At 34.6% G+C, this 18147-nt stretch overlaps 1 protein-coding gene and 1 long non-coding RNA gene across 2 annotated transcripts in view; both read left to right on the top strand.

The window, feature by feature from the left end:
• slc25a26 (solute carrier family 25 member 26) overlaps nt 1-16276 on the top strand; it is a 116192-nt gene extending 99916 nt beyond the window's left edge. Inside the window, 1 exon segment of the mRNA NM_001030143.1 lies at nt 15803-16276. Coding sequence (NP_001025314.1) covers nt 15803-15899 — 97 coding nt within the window. The 3' untranslated portion in view covers nt 15900-16276.
• On the top strand, nt 7811-10494 carry LOC141376584 (uncharacterized). Its single transcript, XR_012387113.1, has 2 exons — nt 7811-8414; nt 8470-10494. It is a non-coding gene; the product is annotated as an uncharacterized lncRNA (long non-coding RNA).
• Nucleotides 16277-18147: the final 1871 nt, after the last annotated feature.

Raw genomic sequence — 18147 nt, forward strand, 5'->3', positions numbered from 1 at the left:
ATGCTTCAGCCCCCACATCAGCAAAGAAGGTCAAAGTGCTCCAGGATTGGTCAGCCGAGTCACCAGAAATGAACATTATTGAGCATGTCTGGGGTAAGATTAAGGAGGAGGCATTGATGATTCAAGATGAATCCAAAAAATCTTGATGAACCCTGGGAGTCCTGCAAGAACGCTTTCTTTGCTATTCCAGATGACTTTATTAATAAGTTATTTGAGTAATTGCAGAGATGTATGGATGCAGTCCTCCAAGCTCATGGGAGTCATACACAATATTCATTGTTTTTCCACTGCTCCATGACTTTATATTCTATACTGTACATTATTTCTGGTAAATGACAAGACTTTTGTCTAAGCAAAGTCAGACTGTCCTAATTAAATCATTAAAAATCAAAGCATGATCATATTTTATTTTGGTCAAATAAGCAAAATCTAGAGGCCTTTGCCTCTTCTAAAACCCATATCTAATAGCAAATGATCAACTTGAAGTCAACTTATTTTTTGTTGTTCCTAAAATTTGGATAGACGACAAGAAATTTGTCAGGTAATGTACTTGCACAAATATAATATTGTAAAGCATCCTTTTAAAATGCACAGCTAGTGTTTTTCAGCCAATAAAAAAACTTCCAGTAAAAGCTTTATGTGATTATTTTCAATTTCATAAGTTTCCTTTTACAGCATCGATGTTGTAATGTAATTACAAAAAATTCAGTTAAATAGACTCAAGCATTCATTTAGCTGTTAAAGCGTAAAACGCGATGAAAGTCCATTGTAAACGCTAGCGCCTCCAGGATCAGCAGAAGAGTGCAGAATCTCTATTGAAAATAATGGGATAAAATAGACATATTTTAAAGACAATGTAATAATCTTGCCCAGCGTTCTCCAACCATTAAATCTGTAATAAATTACATTTGCATGCTTTGTTTATTCTCCACAAATAAACAGGTAGCACATCATAATAATAATGTAGATTAGAGTGCTCTCATTATCTACACTATTATTACTGTAGTAAATTAGCTCAAGGTTATTCTACCCGCACCTTTCCCACCGTTATAATGTTGCGAGTTATGATTCAGATTTCAAGGCTCGTGTACCTTCTGGAACATTATATAGCGGAATAGCTTAGCGGGAGGAAGATTCATTTGAACGGGGCTTCAAATGAATCGACTCTTTTGATCTGAACAAACGAATCGTTCAGCGATGCTATCAACCTAAAATTTGAACATTGTAGCAAGATCAAAGTTCAAGGCATTAGATTCATTAATATACACAGGCACCTTTCTTTATACAAAAGTAGACTTTATTGACTAATCTAACAGAAACTAACACCTAACACAAACACACATTCATACAAGCATAGGGGAGAGTAACAAACGTGAAGAGGTTGAGAAGATGTAATGATGGGAAAAACCTATGAGTCTGTAAGAACAAACCAAGCAACCAAACGTAATCAAATTCAATATAACCCTTCTATTGTCTCTTTAGGGTTAATTTAGTTCACACCAGTTTAGATGTTGGGAGAAATGTGATACTTGCGATCTGTTCGTGATGTCCGAGCTCCCGTTGTTAAGCACGTGGTTGGTTGGCTGATCTTTGTTCCTCACGAGGTTGTAGTTTCAAGTTGAAGCGGCAAAAAGCATTCTGGGTGGTGAAATGTCCGAGCGCAGTCTGATTAACCCTTTCCGTCTGGGTTTCCGCCTGCTTTCTTGGAGGTTTCTATACTTTGGTTTGTTGTATAGAGTTGAAGAAGGTTTCAAAACAGAGGCCTTTGGAGCAGAGAGGGGGGTTGCTTGGAGTTGGGAGAGAGAGGGGGGAGCTCCCAGGGCGTTTGAACAGAGAGCGTGCGTGCGAAGAGAGAAGAAGAGTTCCAAGAGCGAAGAGGAGAGTTTAGCTAGGTCCTAAACTTTATAGGGCGGGTTCGGATCCACCCTCCATGGAAAGTTGACCAACTAGAAGCTAACTTCCTGGATTATTAAATTTATGGGTCTTATCCGAGGCAGAATAATTTGCATAGGCAAATTTTATGTAAATCGGGACAAAAATGTTAAAGTCTCTTAAAACATTAGTATGTTGCACTCATATTAAAATGTCAACGATCAAGTTGTACAGCGAGTAAGCTTTTCAAAAAGTCCAAACTTGAACAGTGTAAGAGGATGCTTAGCCTAGGTACAGTTAAACATTATATGCAAGGGTATTAAAACCAAAAATATTAATACAAGAGAAAGGGAAACTTTGCAAAACATATGATTAAACATAAAGTGTAAAGTTTATATGAAAACAGTGTTAAACAGCAAATAGTCCTTTGTAAGTCATTCCTGTGCTTAGAGTCGCATGGCACATTCCTTTGGGTCGTAAATACCTTGGAATCAGGTTTCGAGCCTTCTCTGGGCAAAGTTGGCTGTTTGTGGAAAAAAATGCTAAATGTTTATGTGTCTGGTCGGCCATATTCGTTACAACAATGTGGGGGTAAATGGAATTTAATGCAGTGCTTCTTGTCTGCTCTGAGGCCCACTTTATATTGTATATCTATCAGGCAGTGAAGATTTTTTAAGAAATCAGATCTTAAACGTGGCAACTTTATAATGGAAAGAGTTCACGCTCTGAGGCTGGATGGCTAATATTAAAAGTCTAAATGTATATAGCCCATTGTGAAGGCTGTACTCATATATGCTGAGCACTGCATGCAAAATGTTTCAGTGTAAATATTTCACATGTAAATAAAGACTTTGTAAAAATGCATATTTGCATATATTATTTTTCAGAAATCATGCATGTTCAAATGTGCACACACACAAATACACACACTTACACTCATGTTGTATTATATAATAATATACTGTACTGTATATTACAGTTAATATATTTAAACATGCATGCAGATATTTATCTAATGGCTAAAACATAATATATCCTAATATTTAAAAAAAATTTTAAATACATTTCAAAACAATTTAAGCAGTGAATTACAAACTGCATCATTCAAGTTGTATTTAAATTCTTTTTCTAGTTACTTTGTACTTCAGTAATTGATTCAGTACAATCCACAAACTCTCCTTTTTGTTTTAGTTTACTTTTACTTTCCTTTAGATTTAAGTCAAACATTACCTTTTTAAACTTGTTTCAAAAAGCTTGTTTGCAAAACACAAACTGCAGTGGCATATTGGCAGAAATAAGTTCAGCAAGCTTTTGGTAAGCATATCGTATTTATGGATGCATTAATAGGATTGTTATTAAATAGGTGGTTGTGCCTGGGCAGGGTGATGATGTCACAATGAGCTCATCTGAATGTGATGGAACTGTTTTGTCTTGGGTTTAATTTCCTCTAGTAGTTTGGGAGGATTTGTGGTTTTCTAACAAGATAATTGATGTTTTATGTATTATTAGCAGTGCAGTCAGGCTGATGCTTTAAGTGCAGGAGCTGAATTCTTATTGGCCGTTTCCATCTGTTATTAATATGTTTTCAGGGATCTGACCACGAGTGGTCAACTGAGAGTAATGTCAATGGCAACCAATAATGTTGATTGTAAATAATCTGTGTGTTTTGCTGCAACACAAGGAAATATGAATATGAAGAAAATGGCATGCTTTCTAACAACTCATAAAATAATAAATAAAATAAAAAAAAACTTTAAATGACATCATTGGAAGAAATGTTGCTAAATCTTGAATAAAATAAAACAAATATTAACATTTTGCTCAAGCACATAACTACCAAATCCAGAAAACGATCATTCCAAGTGGTCTCTTAATTTCTTTCTACACACAGTTTATTGAAGCAATGACATTTTCAAAGTGTTTCCTATAATACTTTTGTGTGTGTGAAGAAAGTAGAGCTGGGCGATTTGGCCTAAAATCAAAATCTCGATTATTTGAACATTTTAACTTGATTACGATTAATGAATGATTATATATATATATATATATATATATATATATATATATATATATATATATATATATATATATATATATATATATATATATATATATATATATATATATATATATATATATATTATTTTTTTTTGCTGTCAATTTAGTGCAAAGTAAGGTTCAAGAATGCATCCGTCATCTTACTTGACCAGAGATCATGTGGCTGCAAAGTGGCTGCAGAAGAATAAATCAGCCTCAGACTTTAACGGCTGAATTATATATCTGCATCCCGCTGCTCTCCGCACCGCCAACGTGTGTTAACGCTACCAAATCAGCCATTCACAGAGCTTGTGCTACGTGTCTTCTCAACATTTAGTTAAATTTTGGAGAGGTGTGTGTGTATGTAACTGCGCAAAGGATAAGCTGGACCCTCCGTATGCTCTCAATATAAATCAGTGGAAATCAGCCTTAACAGAGTGGGGTCACATGACTCCAGACACAGTAGGGAAAATAATCAATAAAATTGACCTGGGAAAATTAGATCGATTATAGGTTCTGTATGTCGATTTCAATCATTTTTCGATTAATTGCCCAACTCTAAGAGAAAGTATTATTTATTTTAGTTTTGCTGGAATAAAAGCAGTTTTTTTTTTAAGGTCAAAATCATTAGGTCCCTTTTAGGTGCCAGATCTCCCCCCTCCCCCCGATTGGCTAAAGAACAATCCACTGTTGTCCAATGATTTGTCTTAATGATCTAACTTGTTTAGTTAATATAATTAACCTAGTTAAGCCAATAAGCCTTTAAATTACACTTTAAATAATAGTTTTGCAAAATAACTAGTTAAATATTATGTACTGTCATCATGGCAAAATCTAAAGAAATTAGTTATTATAAAAGAGGTATTAAAATATTAAGTTTAAAATTAAAATAAAGAACACTTGGTAAATATTTGAAAAATCATTAAAATGTATATATATATGAGCAATATCACATGAGTGTATATCAGCACTGATGGGAGGCGTGCGTTGGCATAAGGCCGCAGGCCGAGTGCCTTAGTATCCCAACAGTGATGATATACAGCAATATCACACTGCTACTCATGTGATATTGCGTTTATACAACAGTTCGACCGCATAATAATATATATAAAAAGAAAATCAAACACGTAGTGTAAAAACCCTTTTGTATGAAGAACTTCTTTCTTCTGCCATTCATTCATATCTGCAGCTGACATAAGAACAGCAGAAACTGTTACTAATTCACCAACGTCACTATAAAGCTAGAATTTGAATGATTCTCTAGCGTAATGTCTAAAGTGATGACAAAACAGGTGATTTTGCCCAAATTTTAAGATTACAAGCCTAAACGGCATGAAATGCCATCAGTTTACATACATTTCCCAGTATTTCTCTGTTGCGATAGGACCCCAAAAAACTGAACTAGTCTGCAGTAACATAACAGGAGACTCATTAGAACAGATGGCCAACCAAAAAGTAACTCGAGGTTATACAAAGAGTGGCCATCACAAAATACAAACATTTCTAATAAGTGAGTCCCATCTCACACTTAATACACTACAATTACTATGGTATAAATACACTACAACATACAAAAGAGAGAGATCGACTTAGAATGTCACTCACCTGTTTAATGATGATTTGATCAGCAGTATATTGTAATTACATGTTTTTCTTCTTAAATGTTTTTGCTCTGCTCAATGACAGGCTACCAAAATAATAAATATTTAAAATAGGCACTGTCCTTAATTAAATAAACTGCATAGTTGCAATCTAAACAACTAAAAAAGCCTCAAAAGTACATGATGTTGTCAAACTGTAGTGAGTTTATTGATCTGCTCTCACTCTGTGGAGTAATACACAAGTAAAGAGGTCGTATGAGTTCTGATAATGCAGAATATTGCACGGCTATCAGCCAATCAGATTCATTAACCAGACAGAACTGTTGTATATATATTGTTTATTGTATTTATAAACATTAACATCTTTAATATAAATGTCCATATTATTGGCTTCCATTGCAGAGGATTGAGTCAGAACTTACTCAAAACACATGCGTAAGGTTTCTCATTTCTCTTTTAGTTCACAGTCTGAAATAGCAACCCCACGCAGCACAGACAAACTGCCAGACTCTGTCCTTGCTAATTCGTTCCAGGATGAGTGTGTTTGCTCACAGGTCCACACACATGCTCACTGTGACATAGCATCGCTCTGTAAAACACATGATCCCAGCAGAAGCACGCTGAAACGCAGAATTCTGCGAATCTCTGGAATAGTCAAGAGATCCCTGACATGCTTGGCACCTTGTACAGCTTTACAGTTGACAAAATTGATGTATTAGTGGTTACACCACTCGTGACCTTATGTCTAATTTTAGATCCACTTTCCGAGCACCATTATCCACCACAGGTGTCGCACTGAAGGACTTGACTGATCTCAAATCAGTCTGTTTGGATGACTGGACAGACCATGATTGGGAAATAAGTTATGCACATTAAGCAAGATGTTTGATAAAGACTACAAGAAAAAAGTGGATACATGTTTCATTGACAACAATATCACAATCTTGGCATTGACATTAAAATAATGCTCTGATTACAAATCCCTCATGTCAACATCGATTGTTGATTACATTAATCCAGCTAATTCATATAAATACATTGGATTAAAACATTGAGTATTCAAATGTGTAAAGTGCATAATACACCTTACTCAAACATGACTGTTTAAAAATATGGGTCGCACTACCTGTTTAAGAAACTTTCATTCAACTTCAGATAATAAGACTGTGCCACAAGTAATCACATACATTGTGAAAACTAGTGAGAGGTACGTTTGGCTTTGTGCTTTATTTGTGTCCATCATGAAAGTCATGTTATGTCCATATATTATATTATATGGTGCTGAAAAAAATGTTTGTATTATTTGGGGTTAACCTTGTGTGCTGTCCACTCTGGTGTGACTTTGGGCCCTATCATACACCCGGCGCAGTGTGGCGCAAGGCGTGGCGCAATAGTCTTTTGGTAGTTTCAGCTTGGCGCAAGAGTCGTTTTGAGGCGTTGCGCTTTGTTGTTTAAATAGCAAATGCATTAGCGCTCATTTGTGCGCCCGTAGGCGCTCTGGTCTAAAAAGGAAGGCGTTCTGAGGCGGACCGGTGGCGCGTTGCTATTTTGAGAAACTATAATAGATTTTTCATTAGACCAAAACTAACCCGGTCCAAACTTCGGCGCAGAGTTGCGCCTCGCTTACGCACTGCTTAATACGCACAAGAGAGCAATAGGCAAATATTTTTACATATGAAAAAAATTAAATAGTAAGGATATATATAGGATATAATAAGAATAGATATAGGATATAAATATGAAGGATTATAATATTACAAAACATATTATTTTCTAGCCTACATAAATAGGAAAAATCACTGCTTTTAGGTCTTCTTCATCTCGGGAGGCTTTTTCAGTTCATTCATAACAATTTGCTTTTGTATAATGTTATTATTATTAGCAGTGTTATTTATTATATCCATATTTATATTTGTTTTATTAAAACAAATATTTGCGCTTAACAAACAAAATTAATTATTTATAGGCTAATTGATGTCTGTGCGTAAAGGTTTCCCTATCCAAGAGCGAATGTGAATTTTGTTCCATTATCTCTCATTCTCACGCAGTAGATGCTCTGTTTAACAGTTTTCTGTTAAAAAAACTGTTATTTGTTTGCTTGTGAAATGCTCATTTTTTCCACTTAGACTTACTTTGCGTCCTGTAAATAGCGAATGCGCTCTTGGCGCGACGCAGCTGACTCTTAAAGGAAATGGGAGATGAAACTCTGAATGGTTTATTCTCAAAACACACCTATAACTCATTAAGAAAATAAACTCAACCCTTTTAGACCATGCGCCACGACGCAAGGCAGATTTCCCGTCCCTAAATTAGCAAAAACGCGTCCTGACACACCCTGAAAGCGTTTGCGCCCTGCGTTTTGCGCTGTGGGCAATTTACTACCTTTTTGTTATGTTTGTGGCTGTTTTTGCCACATTGACTTTCATTATAATAATATTGTTTAATTGCAAAACCATGACACTGTATTATTGTGAATTCTTGATTGTTAGTGCTTTTCCTTGATGGGAAGAGGTGAAATTTGTATTGTTTACAATATGAACAATACACAATGATTAATCGTAATAATTCAAAAAAGTTTTCTTTTAATATTCGATGGATGAACTGTGAGCAGAATAAATGCCACCTCACTGTGTATAGTTGAAACACTGGGACTACCAAAATTCTATATCTACTGTACTAGAATGGTTATCTCAGTCATTCTGCCCATTCATAAAAGACTGTACCAAATAGAATCTTTCTCATGCCATATCTACATTCAAAGCTTCTATTGAGATTTCAGAAGGAATCTTTGAATGCCTGTCGTCATGCAATGTCATTACCCTATAGCCTACAAGTTAGATCTCAATGTTTCCTGCAAGCAGCATATTTTTTTTTCACCGCAAGTTATGATTTTGCTGTCAGAAAGTTGTTTTGGTTAGCAGAATGTTGCATGTTTGCGTATTCCAGAGCCATATCAAAGACTATAAAATACACAAGGCTTGTCACTTGTATAGTTTTGAATAGGGAAAAGTGTAATGGTCAATATGGCTAATGAGGCCCTGCATACTAGTACCGGAGCCAATCATAGCTCACTACAGACTGATGTTTCTCCGGGAGGAAAGCTTGGACCAGATGTGTGCTTTTATGATAGTTTGGTGGCCAACGATCGTGCGGAAATCTCAGCGGATTCTTGCTTAACAGTCATAAGAAATATATCCACATAACGCTTGACAGCTCTACTTTTAAATGAACTAAGTGCACTTGAAAACAAAAGTGTTTTGGTTTTGTAATCTGTATAAACCAAACGCGAGGATGCAGTCCATCCTGTCAAATGCATATATATCAGTGACAGAACCTACTCAAAGGTCCATAAACTTGTAAACAAAGAGTCGCTTTCATTTCTGGAGGACATTCATCACCATCAAGACCAACTTGTGGATTACTTCTAAAGTGCAGCACGATCAGACGATCATTATACAGAGGATGATAATATCTAGAATGGCTATAAATGAGGTTGGTGTCGTGATCTCATTCCTTTCGAGTGTTGCATGCACATTAGCTTGGGCAACCTGAAAATGTGCTGATTTTGTTTGATTCAAATATTTAGAAACGAAACTCATGAGACAGTTGCTGTTTAAGTTTATTGTTGATTACAAATATGTAATGTAATCGAAAGCTTGACAAACAGTTGGAGAATTTGATGTTTCCCCGTTCAGATAGAATGCCCGAGCATACTGCCCAAGAGGCATTTCAAAGATGGACGCCAAGTGAAATGACTTAAAGGGACTTTGGCCATAGTGAGAGAGAGTTGCGACAACTCCATTGACTCTAATGCAGCATTTTTGTCAAGAGCAATGACAGCTCATGGGGTGTATGAAAAGGTGGACTTGTATCTATACATCTTAATTAGACTATTATCTATAACTTATTAAGTTTTACAGTAGTAAACAGTTGATAGCAAACAAGTGCATTGTTTTGATATCTACCATTGACATTTGCACACTTAGCATCAAAAAAAAATCAACTGCACTTGAAGCCTTAGTAGAATTTAAAATGCAAAGGCCAAAACTATATGTGATACCATAACAAAGGCAAACTGTATGTTGACACACTAAATTCTAGACAAAACGTTGGATGTCATCGTATAGGGGCGTATTGATGTGTGTCATTGACTGGTCAATGTACTATAATACATAAAACAGGAACATAAAAGAAACATTCTAAAATCAGCTCATGAAAACACCTTAATCACAACGTTGTCTTGTTTAGAATAAGGTAAATATACAGATGACTGATGTCCATGTAAACACACAGCGAGAAGAGTTGAGCAAGATGAAGCCGAACAAGAAAGGAGCCAAAGCGAGTGCTGGGGGAGTTTGAGGGCCTTGTGTGGATGTCATCTGGCCATCAGTCATGCGGAGAGGCCCCCGGGGGCCAGTGCTTATACCAAAAGCAGCTGCGTGGAAAAGAGCCTTAGGAGACTACAGTACTTTCATGGCCTGTCGCATCCTCTAACCTCTCCAACATCAACAACCCCTACACTGCACATTCCTGCTCAAACACTCCGTAATCTGTCAAACAACACGCTGTCAGCTGAGAAATAGCGAATACTTGTGTTATCGAGCATGGCTAATGTTTGATTCGATTCTGCTCTGTGAATTCCATCAAACAAAGGCGCTTCCAAGCTGATGTTGCATTTAGTGTGTAAAAGCTCTGCGACTGGATGACAGTTTAGCTCGGTAATTCATTTGTAATGCACTTTATTATTGAGTCTTTCTCTTCATTTTAGGAAAGATATATTGGATGAGAAGATTTAATTACATTTATTAGAGCACTAGAGGATAAACTCCTAATTTATGCAACCTACTTTGTGGCAGATCATGTTATGAACTTTGATTTGAAGCATATCAGACAGTTGAATTATTAGACCGCATGTTTTTTTTCCCCCTAATTTCTGTTTAACGGAAAGCAGATTTTTTTCAACACATTTCTAAACATAATAGTATTAATAACTCATTTCTAATAACTGATTTATTTGGTCTTTGCCATGATGACAGTAAATAATATTTGACTAGATATTTTTCAAGACACTTCTATACAGCTTAAAGTGACATTTAAAGGCTTAACTAGGTTAATTAGGGTAAATAGGTAGGTTAGGGTAATTAGGCAAGTTATTGAATAACAATGGTTTGTTCTGTAGACAGATTAGAAAAAAAATATAGCTTAAATGGGCTAAAAATTTTGTCCTTAATTTTTTTTTAAAAATTAAAAACTGCTTTTATTCTAGCCAAATAAAACAAATAAAACTTTCTCCAGAAGAAAAAAATATTATCAGACTTTCTTCTGACTTCAACTGTAAATGAAAATCAAACGAGCAGGCAACTGTACTGCATAATTCATTAAGAAAATAACATTTTACTAATCATTTACTCACCCTCCACTTTTTCCAAAGTGGATTTCAGTTGAACACAAAAGAATATTTAAAAAATTTTTCACATATATTCTCAGTTTTTTATTTTTATTTTTTTTAAGTAAATAGTTTTTTTGCCCCGAGAGGTGATTTTTTGACCATTTATTGGTCTCATCTATACACTCAGAAAAAATGGTACAATGTTGTACCAAAGAAAGCACAAACCCCTTGTCACTAGAGCAGTATTTTTTTATGGGACAGAATTGTACCTTAAGACAAAGACAAATTTGTACCGTTGCAGTTTGTTCCTTTAAGGACATGATTTGCACCAGTGGTCATCAAACTTGTTCCTGGAGGGCCGGTGTCCTGCAGATTTTAGCTCCAACCCTAATCAAACACACCTGAACAAGCTAATCAAGGTCTTACTAGGTATACTTGAATCATCCAGGCAGGTGTGTTGAAGCAAGTTGGAGCTAAACCCTGCATGGACACCGGCCCTCCAGGACCGAGATTGGTGACCCCTGATTTGTACCATGGAAAACCAAAATGTACCGTTGGTTTTTAAAACCTGCAGATACTATATTGTACCTTCATCAAAGGTACAAATCTGCTCCATGAAGGAACCACTACAGTGACGAGACACTTAACCTTAACAGTGTCAAATGTGTTTCTTCAAGAACTATTTAAAGGCATTTTGCTGTATCCAAATGTGTCAATTAATTTTCAGTAAATACAAAACATCAAACACATTTTTAAAAAATGTTTTTAAAAAAGTTTATTTTTGTGTAAATGCACCTTTTCCATTAACATATGCTGGATTGCTCACTAAATGTTTATTAAAATGCCTTAATTGTTTAGTTTGCAATACTTATAGTTTTATGTTTTACAAGTTGTTTTGTATTATAGAATTCAATAATGAATGTTTATGAGTTTCTTTAAACATATGCTTTTAAACAATGATTCATGTTTTAATATGGAATTTATTCATAAAGTCACTTTGCCTTTCCAGTAATGTTTATTTTTATAGATATTGTAATAAAGGAGTTATTCCACACTTTTGTATCTTTTATGAGAACTAGTCTCTACCTTCATTTCAGTTGTACCATCAAAGGTACTGAACATTATCATAAGAGGTTTTTTCTTTACCATATAAAATGCAACTTTTACAAAGGTACAAAACTGTTGCTCAAGGAACATTATTTGTACCACTGTGTACCTGTTTTTCTGAGAGTGTACAATGAGCAAATTTATTTATGAAAAATCCATTTAACAGCTTTATTTGGCTACAAATTCTATGAAGCCTTGCGAACGATGTAAAAAATAAAAAATCTAAAACAAACAAACAAACAATATGTATTAAGTTTATGCTCAATATGCTTTTATATAAAAATATTCATGTTTTTGAGAGCATATAGGGACACTAACATCATCTGTAGTACTCTGTGAGTGGGTAGAGCAACAGATCACTCTTGGCTCATTGCGACATTCTTATTGGTTTCATTTTCTGTACAGCATCAGGAGTAAAGACATGGTCACACTAGACTTCATTCAGACAGTGTTGTGAAAAAGGGCCAGGATAATACTGAATGATGCAGCCCTGCAAAAATCAACTGAAATGACATTTTTTTTTAAAATTTTATTCAAACTAATCTGTCTGTAATATATGAGTGTGAATGAGAGTGTATGGGTGTTTTCCAGTACTGGTGCAGCTGGAAGGGCATCGGCTGCGTAGAACATTTGCTGGAATAGTTGGCAGTTCATTCTGCTGTGGCAAACCCTGATAAATAAGAGACTAAGACAAAGGAAAATGAATAAATGAATGATGAAAAAAATGTATCCAGTTTAAATAAAAATGTAAATAAAACTTTTGCACCGAGAGGTCCTGTTTTGACCACTAATTAGCATCACTCATTCACATGATTCAAATTTTCAGGTCAGAGTTGACCAAACTTGTTTGCAAATGCAAAATATCCTCTAAATAGCTTGTGTTTCTAGTTTGATGCATTTGCATATATATAAATGCAAGTTAATTGGATGATCAATGTATTGTAACTGTGGTTTAATGCAGTTTTTCTGTACAAAATACTATATAACAATATTCTTGCAAAATTTTGTTGAATTGACAGATCAACAAAAGCAAACCTAATTGATTAAGAGATCTGTCTTTCTTTTAAGCAGTATATATATATATATATATATATATATATATATATATATATATATATATATATATATATATATATATATATATATATATATATATATACTTCAACTTTTGTTGATCTGTATATATATATATATATATATATATATATATATATATATATATATATATATATATATATATATATATAAACAATGTCAGTGACATTATTCTGCTCCAGTCTATGCATTAATTGTATGTAAATGTATATAATAATGTTATACAAGTCATGAAAGCATATGTTTTTGTGGTAACTATAACATATTAAAGTAAGTAATTTTTTCACTACATTATGTATTATGTATTATATACATATGTACTTCAACTTTTGTTGATCTGTATATATATATATATATATATATATATATATATATATATATATATATATATATATATATATATATATATATATACTTCAACTTTTGTTGATCTGTATATATATATATATATATATATATATATATATATATATATATATATATATATATATATATATATATATATATATATATATATATATAAACAATGTCAGTGACATTATTCTGCTCCAGTCTATGCATTAATTGTATGTAAATGTATATAATAATGTTTTTCACTTATATATATATATATATATATATATATATATATATATATATATATATATATATATACTTCAACTTTTGTTGATCTGTATATACATATATATATATATATATATACATATATATATATATATATACTTCAACTTTTGTTGATCTGTATATATATATATATATATATATATATATATATATATATATATATATATATATATATATATAAACAATGTCAGTGACATTATTCTGCTCCAGTCTATGCATTAATTGTATGTAAATGTATATAATAATGTTATACAAGTCATGAAAGCATATGTTTTTGTGGTAACTATAACATATTAAAGTAAGTAATTTTTTCACTTTAATGTCATTTAAGTAAAAAAAAAAATCTCATAAGGTTAATTTGATACAACTGAAAAATCTAAGGGGCGCACCATGGTGGCTAGCACTGTTGTCTCACAGCAAGAAGGTTGCTTGTTCAAGCCCCAGCTGGGCCAGTTGGCATTTCTGTGTGGAGTTTGCATGTTCTCCTGGTGTTGGTGTGGGATACTGGGTGCTCTGGTTTCCGTCCCAGTTCAAAGATATGCGCTATAGGTAAATTGAATAAACTAAATTGTCCGTAGTGTATGAGTGTGTGTGTGAATGAGTGTGTATAGATGTCTCTTAGTACTGGGTTGTGACTGGAAGGGCATCCACTGCATAAAACATATATTGGAATAGTTGGCAGTTCATTCCACTGTGGTGACCTCAAAAATACAGCCTTAGCCAAAGGAAAATGAATAAATTAAAATTCTAAGGCAACCAGGATTTTTACTGTACCATATGTTGTTCAGTGTGCAGGTGAGTGGGCTTCATAAACAACCTGTAGGAGACACACTCTTTTCCTCTCCATATGCACCAGACACTTTCTTAAAAACACTCCACGTTTCTGGGAAAACATTGGGCAATTGTGAGTGTGCTTCACATCGGTGAGTGGGCTTAACAAACCACCTGTAGGACACACAGTCTTTCCTCTATGCACTTGAAAAAAAAATTCAAAGATGATTCCTTGGGTTTACTAAATGTTTTTAGGATAAGTAGTTGTAAACCATTTATTTGGGCTGATTTCAAACAATCAAATTAAGTTGAACATCACTACATTTAATTTGTTTGATTAAATTCAACATATACAGTTAAAGTCAGAATTATTAGCCCCATTTAAAGTTCTTTTTACCCAAATGATGTTTGGAGCAAGGAAATTTTCACAGTATGTCTGATAATGTTTTAATTCTGGAAAACATCTTCTTTGTTTTATTTTGGCTAGAATAAAAGCAGTTTTTATAAAAAAAAATAAAAATAAAAAAACATTTAAGGAATTCTTATAATTATTAGCCCCTTTAAGCTATTTTTTCCCGACTGTCTAACCTACCTAATTAAACCTAGTTACGCCTTTTAATGTCACTTTAAGCTGTATAGAAGTGTCTTAAAAATATTTAGTAAAATATTATTTACTGTCATCATGGCAAAGACAAAATAAATCAGTTATTAGAAATGACTTATTAAAACTATTATGTTTAGAAATGTGTTGAAAAAATCTGCTCTCTCTCTTTTAAACAGAAATTGGGGAAAAAGTAAACAGGGGCTGTAATTCAGGGGGGCTAATAATTCTGACTTCAACTGTATAACATGTTTGCAACAATTTAGCAAAACTTTATTTTTTCATTTTGTCTGCATATGTATAAATGAGTATGTGTGTTTATTTTGTTGTGTGTGTGTGTGTGTGTGTGTGTGTGTGTGTGTGTGTGTGTGTGTGTGTGTGTGTGTGTGTGTGTGTGTGTGTGTGTGTGTGTGTGTGTGTGTGTGTGTGTGTGTGTGTGTGTGTGTGTACAGTATAAAAATGTCATCCATATATTGCTGCTCTCTGGAGATTTAAAATGTTCATTTATCATCATTTTTAAGTTGTTTGGATGAAAGCGCACGCTAAATGAATGAATGTTAATGTAAATAAATGTGTTTGTGTTTCTCAGCAAACAATGGCCTGTCTTTACCGACAATTAATCCACATTTCTCTGATTATTAATTGTGTAAAAAAGCCTTTGTTTTCTAACTCTTGCTTGTGTATGTGTTCTCTTGATCTCTGAAGGCTGTTTGCCGGCAGCATCCCCAGAGTGATGTTCATCAGCATGGGAGGCTTCATTTTCCTCGGAGCATATGAGAAAGTGCGCCGTACGCTTTTATAAACACCTTCTGTGGCTCGGTTTGTACTGGACCGCTTTCCTCAAGCCAAACCCTCACTGTACGGCCAAAACTGCAAAAGCAAGGAGCAAACTGCCAACCGGCACCAGAGGCCAGTGGAGGCTGGTCAGATCTGACAGAGAAATGCACCCTCTGTCCCAGTTTGAACCGGTGGTCTTGGGGGGCCACGGCGAGGACACCTGGTGCCTGGATGAAAAAGATCACATAACACAGTGGTTTGCATTCCTGCTTATCAGTGCACAACAGATTGAGTTTAACTGCGTGAATTCCACTTATGTAGCACCACAGATCAGGTTTAAACTCAGATGTCCTTTTTCTGCAAGCATATGTCAATCTATTAAAGCGTTTTTATAAAAATGCATTGGCTGCTTTGGGTTACATTGCTGTAGAAGTCACATTTTCATTATAAATGATGAAAAATAGGCTACTGATAGGTTGTTTGTTCAACCAAGGCTCCTTCTGTTTACGTACCCCTTTATACATTTCTGGAGAGAGCAAAATATGTTCCAGGATCTACGTTTTTATTTATTTATTTTTTTGCAGTTTTTGTTTTTGCGAATCCGCCAGAGGCCGCTGTGTACACTTCAGATCTCAAATTTCTCTCGCGAGTGCCATTCACACCTGCTCTTTTGACATAAATCCACCAGAGGCCGACTGACTAACTAACTGACTGACCAAGCGACCATCGTGGTCGACTCTGCTCTGCATCTCAACTCCGCCGATGTACATGGCGAGCTATCGGAAAAACTGCCACCAGTGGAAAAGCCATCCACATGCAGGTGAGCGGTCAGCTGCTTATCAAGAAAAGGAACAATGTCATACCGTCCCTTAGCATCTGTTTTAAAAATGAAATGCAGCCATGCGTAGCTCTGGCTGCATAATTTGTTCTCTCTATAAATGTATATAGGGCTACGTTGTCAGAATTAACCTATGTTGATTGTTTTTTTAGTTCCCCTTAAGACCCCTGTGTATTTCAGAAAAATCTAAGAACGAAAAACAAATGTCGAACAAAATCCAGCTGAAACAAAGTATGTTGTGATTCCATTTCAACAGTTTAAACAACTCACCAATTCAAACTTTGTGGGGAGTACAGTGTTTTGATTACTCAACACGAATAGATACATATACATTAGATGTCGCCTACCCTGTTGTTATCTATTGGAAGAAATGCATCAATAGAGCCGCCATTTTAGTACAGGGTAGCGCTCCTTTGAAATGTAGCGGCGCTATTGACGCATGCTCAGGGTCCTTATGCGATATAGTGTATATATTTTTGCTCAACACCTTTTAGCCACAATTGGTTCATAGCAATTACATGAGTGTGTTCGGAAGCTCTGCAATTTCTTCCCCCATCATGGTCTGAACATCATTGAAAACAACAACACTAACAGGAATAGGTTTTTTGCAATCACGTGGTTCTGGTAACGCGCAAAATTCAGATGGAGGACAGGACGTAATAAAATTAATGGGAGACTTTGTAGAAGTTTGTATTTTTATGATTTATTCCACATTTCAGAGGAGATATAAATAGAAAATAAGCACATACGTTGGTTGGGCATGATCCTTATATCATGAAGAGGGCAGAGTTTTCTACTGAACTAAAATATAGTTGCCTGTCATCGAGGTGGTTTATACTGTATAAGCTATTATGTTACATGAAAATTACTGTAGCAAATACTATAGTTTGGAAGCATACTATAGATAATTAGTTAAATTAAACTGTTGTAGAAACTATATTGTTGCTGCGGTATGACACAACTAATTATATATAAACTAATTATTCAATAGGCTTCAGTTTTCTACACTTAAGTTATACACCATCACGATGCACCACCGTTTACACTAATGTTACAGTATTTATTACAGTTTACTATGCTACAGTAGTACAGGTGTACACATTATACACTTTACTATGGGGTTCAAGAACGTTTATTATAAATTACTACAGTTTTCCCGAAGGCGGATCTTCCAGATCATTTAAATCAGGAAATCTTTAATTGAAGATTTGCTCTGACTGGATCGTTTGAATCTGAAATGTTAACTGGAAATTTGCTCTGATTGGATCATTTGAATCATTAAGAATATAAATCATTTAAAACTGAATCATTAATTGGAGACTCACTCTAATGGTTCATTTCAATCAGTAAATCATTAACTGGAGACTCAAAAGAATCAGATTGTTCATTAGTCAGACTTCGCTATCAGTGTCTCTGAGCAGGTGATTTCTCTAAT

This window comes from Danio rerio, chromosome 11 (genome assembly GCF_049306965.1).
Source record: "Danio rerio strain Tuebingen ecotype United States chromosome 11, GRCz12tu, whole genome shotgun sequence".
Taxonomy (NCBI): Eukaryota; Metazoa; Chordata; class Actinopteri; order Cypriniformes; family Danionidae; genus Danio; species Danio rerio.